Source organism: Lepidochelys olivacea (assembly GCF_965140295.1).
Source record: "Lepidochelys olivacea isolate rLepOli2 genome assembly, chromosome: 1".
Taxonomy (NCBI): Eukaryota; Metazoa; Chordata; order Testudines; family Cheloniidae; genus Lepidochelys; species Lepidochelys olivacea.
The window spans coordinates 290,725,207-290,740,357 of record NC_140411.1 but is presented as its reverse complement, the minus strand read 5'-3'; the positions used below and the strand labels follow the sequence as shown (position 1 = coordinate 290,740,357).

General features: G+C 42.3%; 1 protein-coding gene across 3 annotated transcripts in view; it reads left to right on the top strand.

Moving 5' to 3' along the window:
• Positions 1-15,151, top strand: part of HMGA2 (high mobility group AT-hook 2) — a 158,919-nt gene that overhangs the window by 44,552 nt on the left and 99,216 nt on the right. Inside the window, exon 4 of one of the 3 annotated variants that reach the window (XM_084635551.1) lies at positions 385-421. The exons of the other annotated variants lie outside the window; for them this stretch is intronic. Within the exon in view, the coding sequence (XP_084491677.1) occupies positions 385-421 (37 nt within the window). The remainder of the gene's footprint in view (positions 1-384; positions 422-15,151) is intronic. 3 annotated transcript variants of the gene reach the window in all.

Below are 15,151 nucleotides of genomic sequence, written 5' to 3'. Positions count from 1 at the left end.
TGAGGTGGGTGGTTATTTTATTCTCAGTTTCTCAGTAACTATACCTGGAATGATTACATGAGTAACAATGTGAGACATTTTAATGCCAGAAGAAAGTAATGAGTGGTGTTCACTGGAATTCTTCATACCCACACCTCCTTTGCAAACTGAACCATAGCAGAGCAGCAGTCTCCTGCAGCTGTGAGCTCATAAATCTGAGAATCAATCTAGGTTATGTCGATTTAATTCGTACTAGCCCTCTGTCTTTGCCAAGAATCAAACTGGTGTACTGGAAGGTTTTGATACCAGATCTTGGGACAATCAGACACATTAACTGAGAGATTTGGGAGCTCAGGAAGTTGAGATTGGTTTCATTTTGATTGTTTTTCCCTATCTCCAAAACAGGTCTTTTATTCTGTTGCCTGATGAAGTGCCATTGCCAGTGAGTAGTTTGAAGGTATTTTGGTATTGAATTGTTTAGATATTGACTATAGTTTTCAATTACACAATAAAGCCTTATGTGTGCGTTATAATGCCCATGTTCACTTTACAAAATGCTTGTGGCCCGGGGTCTTTGTATGATGTGTGTATGGCCTGATTAATGTCTTCATTGCCTGCTGCAGACTTCAGAAGTTCTGTATAGTCCAGATGCAGGGAGCTGATTGTGATGGAGAAGTAGCACCTAGGGAACAATGTGCAAGGCAATTAGGTCAGATCTGAGCAGATGGGGAGAGCATGAGTGACAGTGTCCAATATGGGGAATGGGAAGGAGAATGTCTCTGGGGAGATGGGATGCTTTCTGGGAAATAAATAATCCATCCCTGAATGGCTTGTGGCTCGTGAGGACCTCAGACACTCATAACTGAGCAATTCTTAAATATATTTAAACACCTAAGGAAATTCCCAAGCAAAAATCTTGGTTAAACCGTCGTTATGGTTGAGCAGATTGTAACCGAAACACCAGCCTTCCATAAAATACTAACTAATATTTTAAAACTTGGGAAATCCAATATTAAAAATGACACTTTAAAGAAAAAAAAGCTGGCAAGTATGAAAATGCTTAGTCACGGTTGTCCAAAGAACTTTTTCTCTGCCCATGTTGCTTCCCTCAGAACAATCAGTACTGAAGACAACCTTTTCCACAAAGAATTCACAGGTACATTTAAGCATTGACTCCTATCGATAAAGAATATATGTTACTAAAATACCTTGCTCTTTATTAGAGTTGTTTGGCATATGTTAATGAAAATGAAACGTTGACAAAAAATGGAACCAATTCTTTTTAAATATGAATTCCCACCCAACTTTCCATCTTAATCTTAAACATGCACCATACTGTCATCTATATCAAACTGTACCAGTGTTTATATCATTGTCCAGTTAACTCCTTTCGTTTAAACCATACAGACCCCCCGCCACTGTTTCAAAAACCAGATACACCCCCCACTTCATTTGTCACCCATTATGTACATCAGTCACAGAGGTTCTGCATCTACAGATAGAAAATTCTAAAGCCTAAATATTTAATTTATGGCATTTACTGGGTAAGGGTAAAGCTTAACGAATTGGCAAAGGATCACACTTCATATGTATGGAACCAGTGTTTTATCATCCTTATTTACTGTGGCATGTTTTACATGTAGACTGTTCAAGTACAATGTTTTTTCCAAAAGTAATGTGTTGACTGACATAGGCTCTGGATTCATAAAGTATTTAGGAAAAATGCTTCACAAAATTTCATTCAGGAAGAAGGCAATAAAAAATGTCACTTTACAAAATAGCTATGAAGGTTGGAAGACTGCTTAACTGAGCAGAGTTAAGGTTGTTCGGATCACCTTTATTGAATATTTCCATACTTTCCAATATTTGATATGTTTTTAAGTTAAGTTACCCAGATTTTAAAAGTTTTTAAAAATGTAATATGCTTATAAGAAATTTTCTAAGAAGGTTAGTGTTAACTGCTGCTGCAAGTTTTTGTTGTTGTTGGTTTTGGGGGTTTTTTGCCTGGAAATTGATATCTTGTTATTCTAAAGGCATCAACTTACAGCACCAAGAAATTGTACAGTATGGGTATGACCTTCCTGTAGCAACCCCTACTGGCCAAATATGGCACTGCTGGCACCCCCTGGCTTAGTTTCCTTCCAGGAGTGGGTCTCCTCAGATCTCCACACACAGGTCAGTGCTGGAGACGTGGCTTAGCCCTCCAGCTGTGTCACAAAACAAGAAGCCCAAACAAACTAGAAGGGCCTTGGAACAGGACCCATAGGGTGGGCTGAAGAGAAGTAGAAGAACCTTCTAGTTTGTTTGGACTTCTTGTTTTGTGACTTGGCTGGAGAGTGTCTTTCTCTGCTCTGGGTTAGAGCACTGAACCCAGGCTGGTTCCCCAAAGTACCCTTTCCTCTGCAGACCCTGGCTCAGGGCCTCGCACAGGAGACTGCAGGTCCACTCCCTGCGGTTCCATCCCATTGTGGTATAAATCAGTGGGTCCCCGGCTAGTTCCCCTGGAGTCTCTGACCACCTCAGCCCCTGGCTCAGGGCCTTCCACAGGAGCCTGCCCATTCCCCATGGTTCCAACCCCCCAGACTGAGCTCTTTCAGTCCTTTTTAAGGCCCAGATGTCTATTAATCTATCACCTGACCCTGGGTTGTCACACCCCTGAGGCTGGGAAGTGTTTAATTAATTATGGCACAGGTGTGGCCGGTACCATCTTCCCTTAAAGGGCCAGACTCCCTGTGACAAATACACTTGCAAGAATACCTGCTGAATGAATCAGTTTCTAGTATAGGGTTGCCAGGCATCTGTTTTTTGACTGGAATGCCTGGTCGAAAAGGGACCCTGGCGGCTCCGGTCAGCGCTGCTGACCAGGCCATTAAAAGTCCAGTTGGCAGCACAGTGGGGCTAAGGCAGGCTCCCTAGCTCTGCGTGGCTCCTGGAAGCGGCCAGCATGTCCCTCCATCCCCCAGTAGGCGCAGGTGTGAACAGGGAAGCTCCGCACACTGCCCCAACCCCAAGCACCAGCTCCACAGCTCCCATTGGCTGCTGGTACAGGCAGCACACACCATGCAGAGCCACCTATCCACCCCTTTGCCTATGAGCTGGTCATGCCGGCCACTTCTGGGAGCTGTGCGGAGCCAGGACGGGCAGGGAGCCTTCCTTAGCCCTGCTGAGCCACCGACCAGGAGCTGCCAGAGGTAAGCGCTGCCCAGCTGGAGCCTGAACCCCCTCCCGCACCCCAACCTCTGACCCCAGGTTGGAACCTCCTCCCGCACCCTAACTCCCTCCCAGAGCTTGCACCCCAAACCCCTGCTCCAGCCCTGAGCCCCCTCCCAGAGCCTGCACCCTGCACTCCCTCCTGCACCCCAATCCCCTGTCCCAGCCCTGAGACCCCTCCTGGAACCTGCACCCCACACGCTCTCCTGCACTCCAAACCCCTCTGCCCCAGCCCAGAGCCCTCTTCTACATCCCTAATCCCTCATCCTCCTCCCCACCCTGGAGCCCGCACCCCCAGGCAAAGCCCTCACCCGCACCCCAGCCCCCTGCCCCAGCCCAGTGAAAGTGAGTGAGGGTGGGGGAGAGCGAGCGACGGAGGGAGGGGGGATGGAATGAGTAGGGGCAGGGCCTCAGAGAAGGGGCAGGGCCTCGGGGAAGGGGTGGGGCTGGGGGCACAGCAAGGGTGTTTGGTTTTGTGCGATTAGAAAGTTGGCAACCCTATTCTAGTACCCAAAACCAAGGAAGTACTTTTAAATGAGTAACTGGTCAATTACTGAATCAACTAACATGACTCTTTAAAGGAATGGAATTAAAGTTTAGTTTATCAAATTAACATTTGATAAGCAAAACTTTAATCTGTTAAACCTGATCCAACTCTCATTAAAACTGAAGGAAAGGCTATCATTGACTTTAATAGGAGTTGATCAGGGTTTTACAAATGAATTCAGAAATAGATCTGTTTAAACTTTAAGGTATAGTTCTTACAAAACATGATTTTGCAGGCGGGTGGTAATTTAAGTTTTGACTTTAATAACCAGACAACATATACATTATGTAATTAAACTTTAACATTGGCTTCTGTGCTGGTCATTTGAGATTTTCAGACAGTAGGAAAATGCTAGAATAAAATTTTAGTTTGACTATTGCTGTAAATGATTTTTTCTTTCGTACTGGAATGCAGTTTACTGTACTGAGCAATAAGAGCTGTCTGTTGAGCTAAAGTCCAGAATTTTTATTTTAATATGTTTGTCTCTTAGGCCAATTTGCAAAAAAAAAAAAAAAAAAAAAGTAAAGGAAGCGAATTAGGTGAACTCTTTTTTTCTGTCTTTACATGAAAAGCATTTTTTTCCTTTCAAACTCCAAAGTATGCCTCTGGTCTGTTTGTTTATTGCATATTCAGGTCAGGTAGAAATCATAATGCTCAATTACCTGAGTTTTGTGGGATTAAAATCTCTTCCTTTACATTTATTAATGTAGTTTTTGGCATGTAGTTTCCTTTGGTTTCATTTATATAAAAAACAACATAGTAATAATAATATATGCACCAAGAGGAGTGAATTATGAAGTGGAAAATTTAAAATAACAATGAACAAAACGCTGATCTCCAAGTAGAATAATATTTCTTCTCTGTGCTTTTTGGTATTCTGCTCCCCTGCTAGGAATTTTGCACATGTCAAGTGAGCAGAATATGAGATCTGTGAATCAAGTCTTATAGAAAAATGCTTTACCAGTTAAAAGGGTTATAAAGAAGTTTAATTTGGTTCTACAGAATTTTCTTTAAAATCCATTTTAGAAAATTATATGCTTGCTATAGGGATTTTGGGGCATTCCATATAATTCTATAGTGAGGATATAGTTCTGTATTAAATACTGTAGGACAATTTTTGTTTTAAAAAACCTATGGAGCATTTATTTTTTTCTATTAAATTCTATAGGACTTTTTCATAAGGAGCTGTGAGAATCAGTGTACAGAATTTAGCCCTAAATATTTACAGCTTGATGTTATAAAGGGCATTAGCAGATATAGAGTGTTGGGACACATATAGCAGCAAAATGAACAAAGTATACGATAAAGAAAAAAAAAGATAAAATTGGGAAATAGGGAAAAAATGAACAAAGGAAAATTTAGTTTAAATATCAGGAATATTTCCAAAGAGCAAGATATATTAGATCATGGAACAGTGTCCCAAGGGAGGTACTGGAAACCCTACTGCTTGAATCACTTAAGGGACAACCACTAAGTTAAAATGAAATTTGAGATAAGCTTAGCTATATTTGCTGACACCCTACTGACCAAGCTGTGGGCAGCAGTAAGCTCAAAAATAAAATTAAATGTTTACAATTCTCCTCCCCTCCCTCCCTGGAAATTCTCTCGTAAATGAGAAAATGCCAAAGACAGCTGAATATTCATCATTATGTAACATTGCAGATGCCATGATACCCAGGAGACTTATGTTGTCATCCAGGTCTTGAAAAATCCACTCCCCCATTCATATGTGATGAATAGGAAGCTTTCCCTGGCAAGTACCATTAACTTTTACAGAATGTAAGTATTCAATGAAAAAAAATAAGTCTCTAGTCTTTATGGTCACAAAGGTTACCTTCAAAACGTGAATTGAATGTAAATCAATATGGTGCTGATTGTCTGAGTCTGCAGATAGGCAGTTCCTGTGCCTCTACTGGTGCTCAGAGCTTTGCCAAGGCTCTTGTCAGTTTCCATTCCTGCTATTTAGAATCCTGTTGACAATGGTGAAATTGAGAAGTTGTAGTGATTCACTTGGAGGAGAGCTCAAAAATAGAAGCTGGAGGAGAGGTAGAGTAGCAGAGACCATCTCATAGTGGTAGCAAACAGAAGGCTTTAGAGTAGCAAACAAAGTGCGAGAATGTTCTTTCTCTCTTTCAGCAGCATGGGAGGGGAGGGAGTCAATTCATCAGAGGCTGGTATGAAAGAAGGAGTCACCAAGCAAGGTACAGAGACACTACTCTGGTAGGAATCCCAAATCCCAGCACCCTTTTCTTTTTCCCTGCAGCTAGAGGAGTTTTGGCTTTTCACCTGGGTATTGTTCCTAGATTTTGGGGGGACATATGTTGGTCTTTCTTACAGGTTGTTGACTAGTAGGTTTAGTCCTCTGACTGATGGCTCTGTCACTAAGGGGTGAATGAGAAAAATATGTGAGGTTGTAGGTGGGAGAGAAAGAAAATGTGGGGATAAATCAGAAAAGAGAAGTATGGTACTGACTGGGAGAGATTTGGGGGTGAAGGAAGAAGACACAAAATAGAGAGGTAGATCATAGAGGTTTAGAACACATTATAGGAGGGAAAAAAAGATATAGAAGGTGGATGTAAAGAGAAGAAAAAGAAAACAGACATTGAGGACAAAATGGGAAAAGACATGCCATAATCTGTTATACCACAGAAAAGAAAGGAAAAGTGGAGTGAAGACAGGCAGGGTAAGAAAGTACAGCAAACGCAAGAGAGCAAGCTATACTTCACACAATGTATTAGAAAGTTGATTTACAATACTTTTCAATCAATGGACAAAGAAGTCATAGACATATTGCGAGGAACAATCCTGTATTAGCATGGAGATGGACTCGATGGCCTAAAAGGTCTGTGACAATTCAAACTCGTGTGATTCTATGATAATATTAACATTAGAGAAGCATGTGGGGGGAAAATCATAGCAGAGATTGGAAAAAGAGAGAATTTGGGTGCAAACCCAACCTCAGTTTAACTGATGGGCCCAAAGCAACACAGAGGGATATCAGTGGAAAGACTCCCATTGGCTTCAGAGGGGAATGGAGCAGGCCCTGTAGCATCATTATTCCAATTATACAGTATCATCTACATAGCTCAAAGTTTAATTATAGTGTTCCATTCTCAGCAGGCCAGCAGTTCTTTCTAGAAATCAGAAGAAAAGGACAACAGCAGATAGGAACCTCCAAAATGTCTAAAATGAAAACAGAAAATTTTAAAAATAGACCAAGATCAGGGTGAGTCAATTTTTATCTTAGAGAGGGTCAGTGACACTGGCTGCTGTATAAGAAGAGTTATTGTTTCTGGAAAGTCATGCTGAGCAGTCCTGAATGAAAAGTCCATACTTCGTAGATTGGGAAGGCGGGGCCTGATCCAAAGCTCACTGCAGTCAAGGGAAAGGTTCCCTTGGGCTTTGGATCAGGCTCATGTCTCCAAAACACACAGCCAGAAAAGCAAGTGTAAGAGTTTATAGGCATTGCATTTTGGTGAGTGTTTCCAAAATTAAGGAGACCCAGGCTCTGACTAGAATGTTGGTGTAGCAGGGTAGGGAGCCTCTCATATAAATCCTACCAAACAGGCTATTTCTGCCATTAGTGTCTACAGTTAAGGGGGTGGAGGGGAAATAACACAGAGCTGGTTAAATCATCATCACCCAGCAAACTCTACACTCTAGTATCACTCTAGGAATATTTAGATAGCATTCCAATGTTAGTTACTCAACATGGTAACATACTTTATCCCTTCATGTCAGCTAGGAAACCAAATATCATTAAGATTCCAGGTATTATTTTCCAGTTTCTTTTTGTTTCTTTGCCTTTTCATTATAGATGGGTTCATCCTTCATAATCAATTTTGCCATAGTGGGTACCAGATCACCCATAAATGCAAGCAAGTGAGGGTTTCTATAATTAATCAGGAATTCCTAAAACTCTAACATTCTTTGACCATATCTGGTGTTCTCAGAGTTCTAAACTTTATTTGATCACTAAGTTCCTTTACACAGGCTTTCTGGAAAGAGCACTCTATCTATATTTTCACAGCCAGGCTCTCCACCCACTTGTGCCATATGTTCCATTTAACATTGCAGGTCAGGAAGTTTAGGAGAGATACCTTTCACATCTACTGACGATTAAGTATTCTATATTGAGTCATTTTTTTCAGTTTAACTAGCTCCAGCATTTCACAGATGGAGCTTTGTGCTAAAGAAATAGTAATTAAGGAGGGCTTTGCATTTCCACTGAAGAGTGCTGACTTCTCAGCTTTGCTTTTATAGTTTGGTACTATAGGAGGCAATGACAGACAAAGAATACTTTATATACGGATGGAAAAACAGATTTTATAGACATAGCTGAAGCTATCAAGGAGTTTAGATAACTGGGAGCTTCCATCCCATGGAACCGTGAAGCTCTGCAGGGCTGAAGCTTAAGCTCTGCATGAGTGAAGTTGGAGAGGAATTTTGGTCCAGATCCGCAGCTGGTGTGAATTCTCACAGGTCCTGCGAGCTCTCACAGTTTACACCAGGTGAGGTTCTCCCCTGTGTTGCATCCGCTATTGAAAACAGTTAAGCTGTTATCTGGGTTAAGCTACCAGAAAACCATGAGCCTAAGGGCAGAAACAATGAAAACTACAGGAGCTGGACAAAAAAAGGCCACCCCCTGGATTTCCAGGCCGTCTCCACCCTCCAAATCACATTTTAAACAATGTTGGTGTGAGGGTAAGCCAATATGCTATCTACTGCCAGAATGAAGATATAACGAAATTACAGCCCAGGTATTGTGTATAAGGGTGATTCATACTCATATATTTACCTTGTGAAGTATTTGCATTTCATTCATTTAATCCACAGAAAATGAGATACCTGAGGACAATAGACCAATTTCTGCTTTGAGTTAAACACATGCACACAACCCCATTGAGATCCCTACGGTTGCAGGAACGTATCTCACAGCAATATTTGCCCCAATATCTACTCTATCTCACAGACTTAAACAGAAAGTGAAAAGGTCTCCCTTTGCTTACACACACACACAAGCTGTGAAATCTGGCTAAGCAAACAGAACTCTGATGCATTTGCCCAACAGTTGGCCAAGTTTGATAATCCACTTATAATAAGTAAGAGAATTCTTGAAGGATCCTAGTATAATAGAGTACCTGTTACACTGTAACATTTACAGCTTAACTAACATGCAGCCAATATATAACAATTATGTCCCCTGCCTGTGCCACTATAGGCATTACACCTCCAACTGCATTTTAGTGCTGCAGGTGATAGGGTAGAATTGTTTTCATGTACAATTAAAAACACATTTTGAGCCTGGTTTTGAAAAGTGACCTTAATTTTTGTTCCTGCAGTTTTGCTTCAGGAAATAATTGTGGTTGCTGTTTTTAGCACTTAGAATTCTAACAACCTAGTTTCACCTACAAATTAGGCAATTAGACATCTAAGAACTAGAAAAGGCACCTGTGAAATTGCACTTGTAGTTATTTCTGGGAGCAACATTCTGGCCAGAAAATCATTGTTTGAATTCAAGCCCCTTTAACCTCCTCTCCCTCTTTCCCCTCCTCCCCCCAAAAAATAACAACTCCTCAGGGCCTTTAAATTGGTTCATCACAAAGCAGTTATTGCCACAGTTCTAGTTCTTGTTAGGTTTGTTTAGGCCAAGGAGGACTCAAATATTTGATTCACCTGAAAAGCCAGTGATCTAGAGCAGTGACTCATAATAGCGGCAATTTGTATAAAATATAATGTCTTTGTGGGACTACAGTGTTAGTGAAAGATGCTGGGTAGACAGCTTGAAGAAAAGAACATTCTGCATACAGAGAAAAAGTAGAGTATATGCAGGAGTATTGCAGATCTCCTCACACGATCCCAACAACGTTCCTCAACCTACCGAGGGACCACTTAAAGGGTGAGAGAGTAGGTTAGGATTCATCTTGTCCTCTCAACTTAAATCCCCCAAAGGGTGGAATTTGAGATGGGGAATTCTCTTCACTAGGATCTGAGACCACCAATTCATTTCACATAAGCCATCGAGCACCTGTCATGTTGTAACAACTTTAGGTCGCTAGCAACCTGGTCTATAGTTGAACTCATGACCTCAAAGCAAAAGCCTCTATATCTCATTACCAATCCCTGAGACGTCTGATCCCCAAATATGTCATATAAAAATACATACTTATAGCTTACTTTTGAAATACATTATATTGCATTTGTGCATGACTGTAGTAAAGTCAATGCGACAGCTCTTTTCTTCTTTTTTACAGTGCCATATGGCATCACTGACTTACACAATAAACAGTAAATGAGAAGCAAGTGACATGCACAGCCAAGGGAATATTTGACCCTTGGAATAGAAATGGAGCTTCAACTTTAACTGCAGTATCTCTACTGAGATGCCTTAAATCAAGGTTAAAAAATGGGCAGGCTGCCTGCTGTGCAGTGAAACTGCAATTATTTGTGTCTCCATGTGTAATTCTTGGTGTGTTGTAAATGGACCAGTCTTCATTTTAACACTTCCATTTGCCTGTCTTCAGTTCTGGAAAATGCACAGTTAAAACATGTTTACCTGTGTATTTGCCAGTTTGGAAGCATTATGTACATGAGACCTTACTGTTAGGGTGGTGTTGGGATTAATTTTAACTCACTCAAATTCACCCCAATAGCTTGTCCCAAGTTGGATCATGGTAACATGAGCTTAGGCAGGAAATAATATTCCCCCCAAAACTTTTAAAACCGTGGGATAAACTCATCCTGGGTACAAGTTAATTGAGTCAATGGATTTACACCAGGGTGAATTTGGCACGACCAATTTAAAGTTAGAAAGGTTCAAATCAGAAATAGATTCCCCTCAGCTAGCTCAGAGAGGTGTGCTGTGCCAGAGGCCTCTGGTGTCCCAGATAAAGGTGCAGGTTCACATCCAGAGGAGAGCCAATGAGGTTTCCACCTCTGCTCTTCCATAGGGATTACATGGAGGGCAAGAGCAACTTTGGTTTCCACAGGGGATGTTCTGCTGTCAATGGCTGTCAGTGTGGAAATGCTGGATTAGAGCATGTCCCAAACACAACAGCTATAGTTTTCCTAGGCTAGTAATACACAATTTTAGACCTGCTCTGGTCCTCTGTGGCACCCCTGTACAGCTACAGCCTCCGTCTTGTCAGACTTCCTGCTTTCGGGAACCCCATGTCCTCTGGGTTATGCCAATGGAAGCCCGCATAATTCAGAAGTTAATCTTTGCCCTATAAATTTAGCCTGTAATATGGGATAGACCTTGAGGGACTAAATAAATAATAAAATGTATTATTCGCTTATCACTTTAGTATCAGCATCTCACAAATATTAGAGACCTAAGCTAGACAAAACCCCTCTGAAATGTTATCCCCATCTTAGAGCCCAAGAAACCAAGGGTCATTGAATTGGCCAAGGTAGCACAGGAAATCTGCTGCACAGCCAAGAAGAGAACTAGATCTAGCAGACCCATTCCTTATCCACTAGATCAGATGTCCTCCCTTCTCACCTATTGCACTTAAAGCAGTTTACACAATGTTTTTAAACAGCACATCTGTGTTCTCAGGTGCTTTAGGATACTGCAGTTTAATCTTATCCCTTGTCGGGATTCCTATCAAAGATAGAGTAGCAGTTACAAAGGGGTAATCTTTTAAAAATATGTTTAAAGAGGGTTAGTTCAGATCAGGAAAACATTGCTAAATAAGGTGTTGCCTGCAACTCTCATGCTGAGGTAGATCAGAAGTAGTTTAAACCTAGACATCATTATTTTACTTCGCAAAGAACCAGAGGTACCAAGGTGAATGCAAAAAACCCCTAGTGAACATGTGAATCAATACTGTGCTCAATACAGAAACATTGCTAAAGGCTGTTACTGTACAGCTTCTATTTTCACCAGGCCAGTAAATGAAGTGATAGAACTGAAATTCCACCCTTGTTTTAGGTCCAGTTAGTGAAAGACATAGGAAGGGAAGTCATGACCTCTGACCTTCTGGCTCCGGATACATTCTCTTTGGTTAAAAGGACAGTTTAGTAGTAGCAAGACAAGGGTGTCTTTTGCCAGACCCTGGGTTTCCCACAACAATTGGAATGTCATCAGGACCAATTTGGAGCAGTTCAGGTTACTGAAAAACTAATCCAGTGGTGCCTGCATATGTACTGCATCATTCCATAGTACACATTTAAGAAGCTTAGTTCAAAAGCAAACAAAAAACCTGTACTGTGCATGTCCAGGATGTGGTTTTGGAATACTCAGAACTCAGTCAAATCAGTCCACGGCTGTGTTGTCTTCTCTGGGAAATCTCAGCAGCTTTGGAGGGAGGACAAGATGAGACACCATGCCCGCCCCCCCGTCCCCCTACACACACCTGTTCTGCCTACTCCTGTACCCAGCTTATCCATTCTCTGCCTCCTCCCATGTCACAAACCTGTGGAAAGCCCACTTCAGGATCCAGAGGAGAGATGGTGGCTGAGCCCCATTTTGGAGGAGAGCCACATCACATAGAAAAAATGGCCTACATGTGTGGCTCTGTGGGGTGGGAAAGGGCACACAATCCAGGCCAACAGTATTTGCTGTTTATATTACAGTAGTTCCGAAAATGTGCTATGTCCTCTACAGGCACAGGCCATCCCCAGAAGTGCTTACAATCAAAAAGACAAAACACAGACAAAGGGTGGGTAAAAGGGACACAATATAAAAGCAAAATGATCAGGTGGGTGATTAGTACGTCTTGTTATATATACACACACATACTCTACCCAGATGCCCTTGTACCTAGCCATTGTTTCTTCCTTTTCAGTTCTGTTAAATGCCACTACTCTTGGCCACTGTAACTTGGTTTGTAAGCCTTGCCTGCTATCATTATTATCTAAAAAAAAAATTAACCATTTATCTACTTTCCATTTTAGTTATTTTAATCCTGTTTGTTGATTAGGCCTTGTCTCATTTCCATTTATTTTCATTATACTTGCATATTGATTAATATTTATTTAATTTATGACTAATGTCCATAATGAGGCTCCAAACTAATCACTATCATTTAGTGTCTGCAACTCTTTTGTAGACACCCCTTTAGATTTGTGTACATTGGGTAGAAAAGAGATCCAGCTTTGCAATCCGCACATGCAATTCTTATTTGTGTGCTATGTGTGCCAAATTGCAGGTGCAAGTTTGGAGAGACCTACATGGGGTCCTTTGAAAATTTGGTCATGCAAGATGCTGAAGTAAAACCTTGGCCTCAATTCTCCAGAGCATTCTGGCTGCTTTGCGCTATCCCAACAGTACAAAGCAAACACAGAGCTGCAGATCTGGGAACTTGAGGATTCTCCTTGCCCAGGGAAATTCTTAGGCATTCTAGACCGCCATAATAGATCCTACACCCTCTTCTTGCTGATGGGGACGTGGTTGGGTGCCTCTGCATCCATCTGATCCCCGGTTGCTGTAACAGTCCCTGAGGACTTTTGACACCCAGAAGAAGGCAGAGCACCAACAGTTGTAATTTGCACCATGGACTAGGTCAGTGCTTGACAGCTTCAGGATGAGGATATCACAAAGGAGAAGCAAGGCCTCCTCCAGACTTGCACTGAGCACTCCTCGACCCTTGTGGAAAATCTGGCCCACTAGCTGTAAATCCAAGCAGAGAGAAATTAAGAGCTATAGAGGCCAGGGAGAAAAGATTTGTTTTAAGATGGGATTTGAAAAGAGATGTAAGATGATGTACAGTAGGGAAAGTTCCCAAAGGACAAATAAATGAGTGTGATATTAATATAATACATAATAGTGAGTAAAGGGTAGTGTATCAGGTGTGTTATCATATTAGGACCATGTGTTAAATTAAATCACTAATGCACACTCTTCAGTTACATTAATTAATGTGCTCTGCTACTCATAAATTCCACAAGGATGTCATCTTTTGTGGTACTGAGTGCCTCTTTCAAGGTGCTGAATGCCATCAGTTGGTGGCAGTTGTAGGTACAAATCAACAATATGCAGGACTGGATCAGTCGGGAGGCTAGTTGATTACTCTTTCCTCCAGAGTAAAGGGCTCATTTAGGTCAGAAATGAAAATCAGTTCCCCCTTTTATGGACATCACAAAACTTGTACAGGTTTCATTCAAGAGACGCTGAGGACTAGAAGAACAGAGGAAGATTGGGATGCATGGCAGAGCAATGTGAAGCATGGCCAAGTTCTCTGCTGGTGTAAATTAGCACAGTTTACAGGGAGTCAGTGAAACTTCACCAGTTCACACCAGCAGAGAATTTGGCCCCATGTGTCTGCCCTAGCTCAAATCAGTGTTGTTAGTCTGTCATTTTCACTTGCCAAGCAGATGGACAGGGATGCCAAAATAGTACCAAATGTTTGACCTTGCCCATGGGGGATTTGACTAGATAGTAGTTTGAGTTATAACTTATTAGCCAATCAGACAGTCACCTTTCTTCAGCCCGATTTATAGATTACCAGATTAGGAAACTGGTAATTAAGTCTGTCATACCATTCTTTGATGCTGAAAAATACATATTTATTTGGTACCCCCGAGAGTAAGACTCCTTGGACATGGTTGTGTCTGCTGACTGCATATGCACATACTGGCAGGTTGGTGAATGCATCCCAGCCCAGACCTGCTACATCCACTCTCATGTCATACTAGGCCTCTCCTGAGCAGAGAAGGTTGTGCCAAATTACACGTGTGCTTGGTTGTTCTGTGCAAAGGGAGTGGAATGATACTAAAAATCATTTTTGCTTGTACCTTCTGCCAATATCTGGGGTTCCTGAGGTGAAATACATTAACTCACTGCACCAGTAGCCTTGTCACACTCCATCCTGGACTCCATTATTGTACTGAAAGCACGGTGCCAAAGAGAGCAAATAAAGAGAAGAATGGAGCTAATTTAGAATTTGTTTTGCTTTGTTAGCTTTCTGCCATAACCTTTACAATATACAGTAAAAGCTGTGTTATCCGACACTTTACCAAAGGGAAAGCTCTAGAAACTGACATTTTGGGAGGGAGGGGTGGGCTCTGGGAAGGAGTTTGGGTGCAGGAGGGGGCTTGGGGCAGGGGGTTGGGGTGGAGGAGGGCTTTCGGGGTGCTGGATCCAGGCAGTGCTCACCTTGGGCAGCTCCCTGCAAGCGGAGACATGTCCTTGCTGCTTCTAGGTGGAGGAATGGCCATGGGGGCTCTGTGTATTTCCCCTGTCCCGCCCCGAGCTCTGGCTGCACAGCTCCCGTTCGCCAGGGACAGTGGGAGCTATGGGGGCGGTGCCTGCAGGTGGCAGCAGTGAGCAGAACTGCCTGGCTGCGCCTCTGCCTAGGAGCAGCAGGGACATGTCGACGCTTGTGGGGAGCTGCCCGAGGTGAGTGCCACCCGAATCTGGCACCCCGAAACCCCTCCTGTGCCCCAACCCCCTGCCCTGAGCCCCCTCCT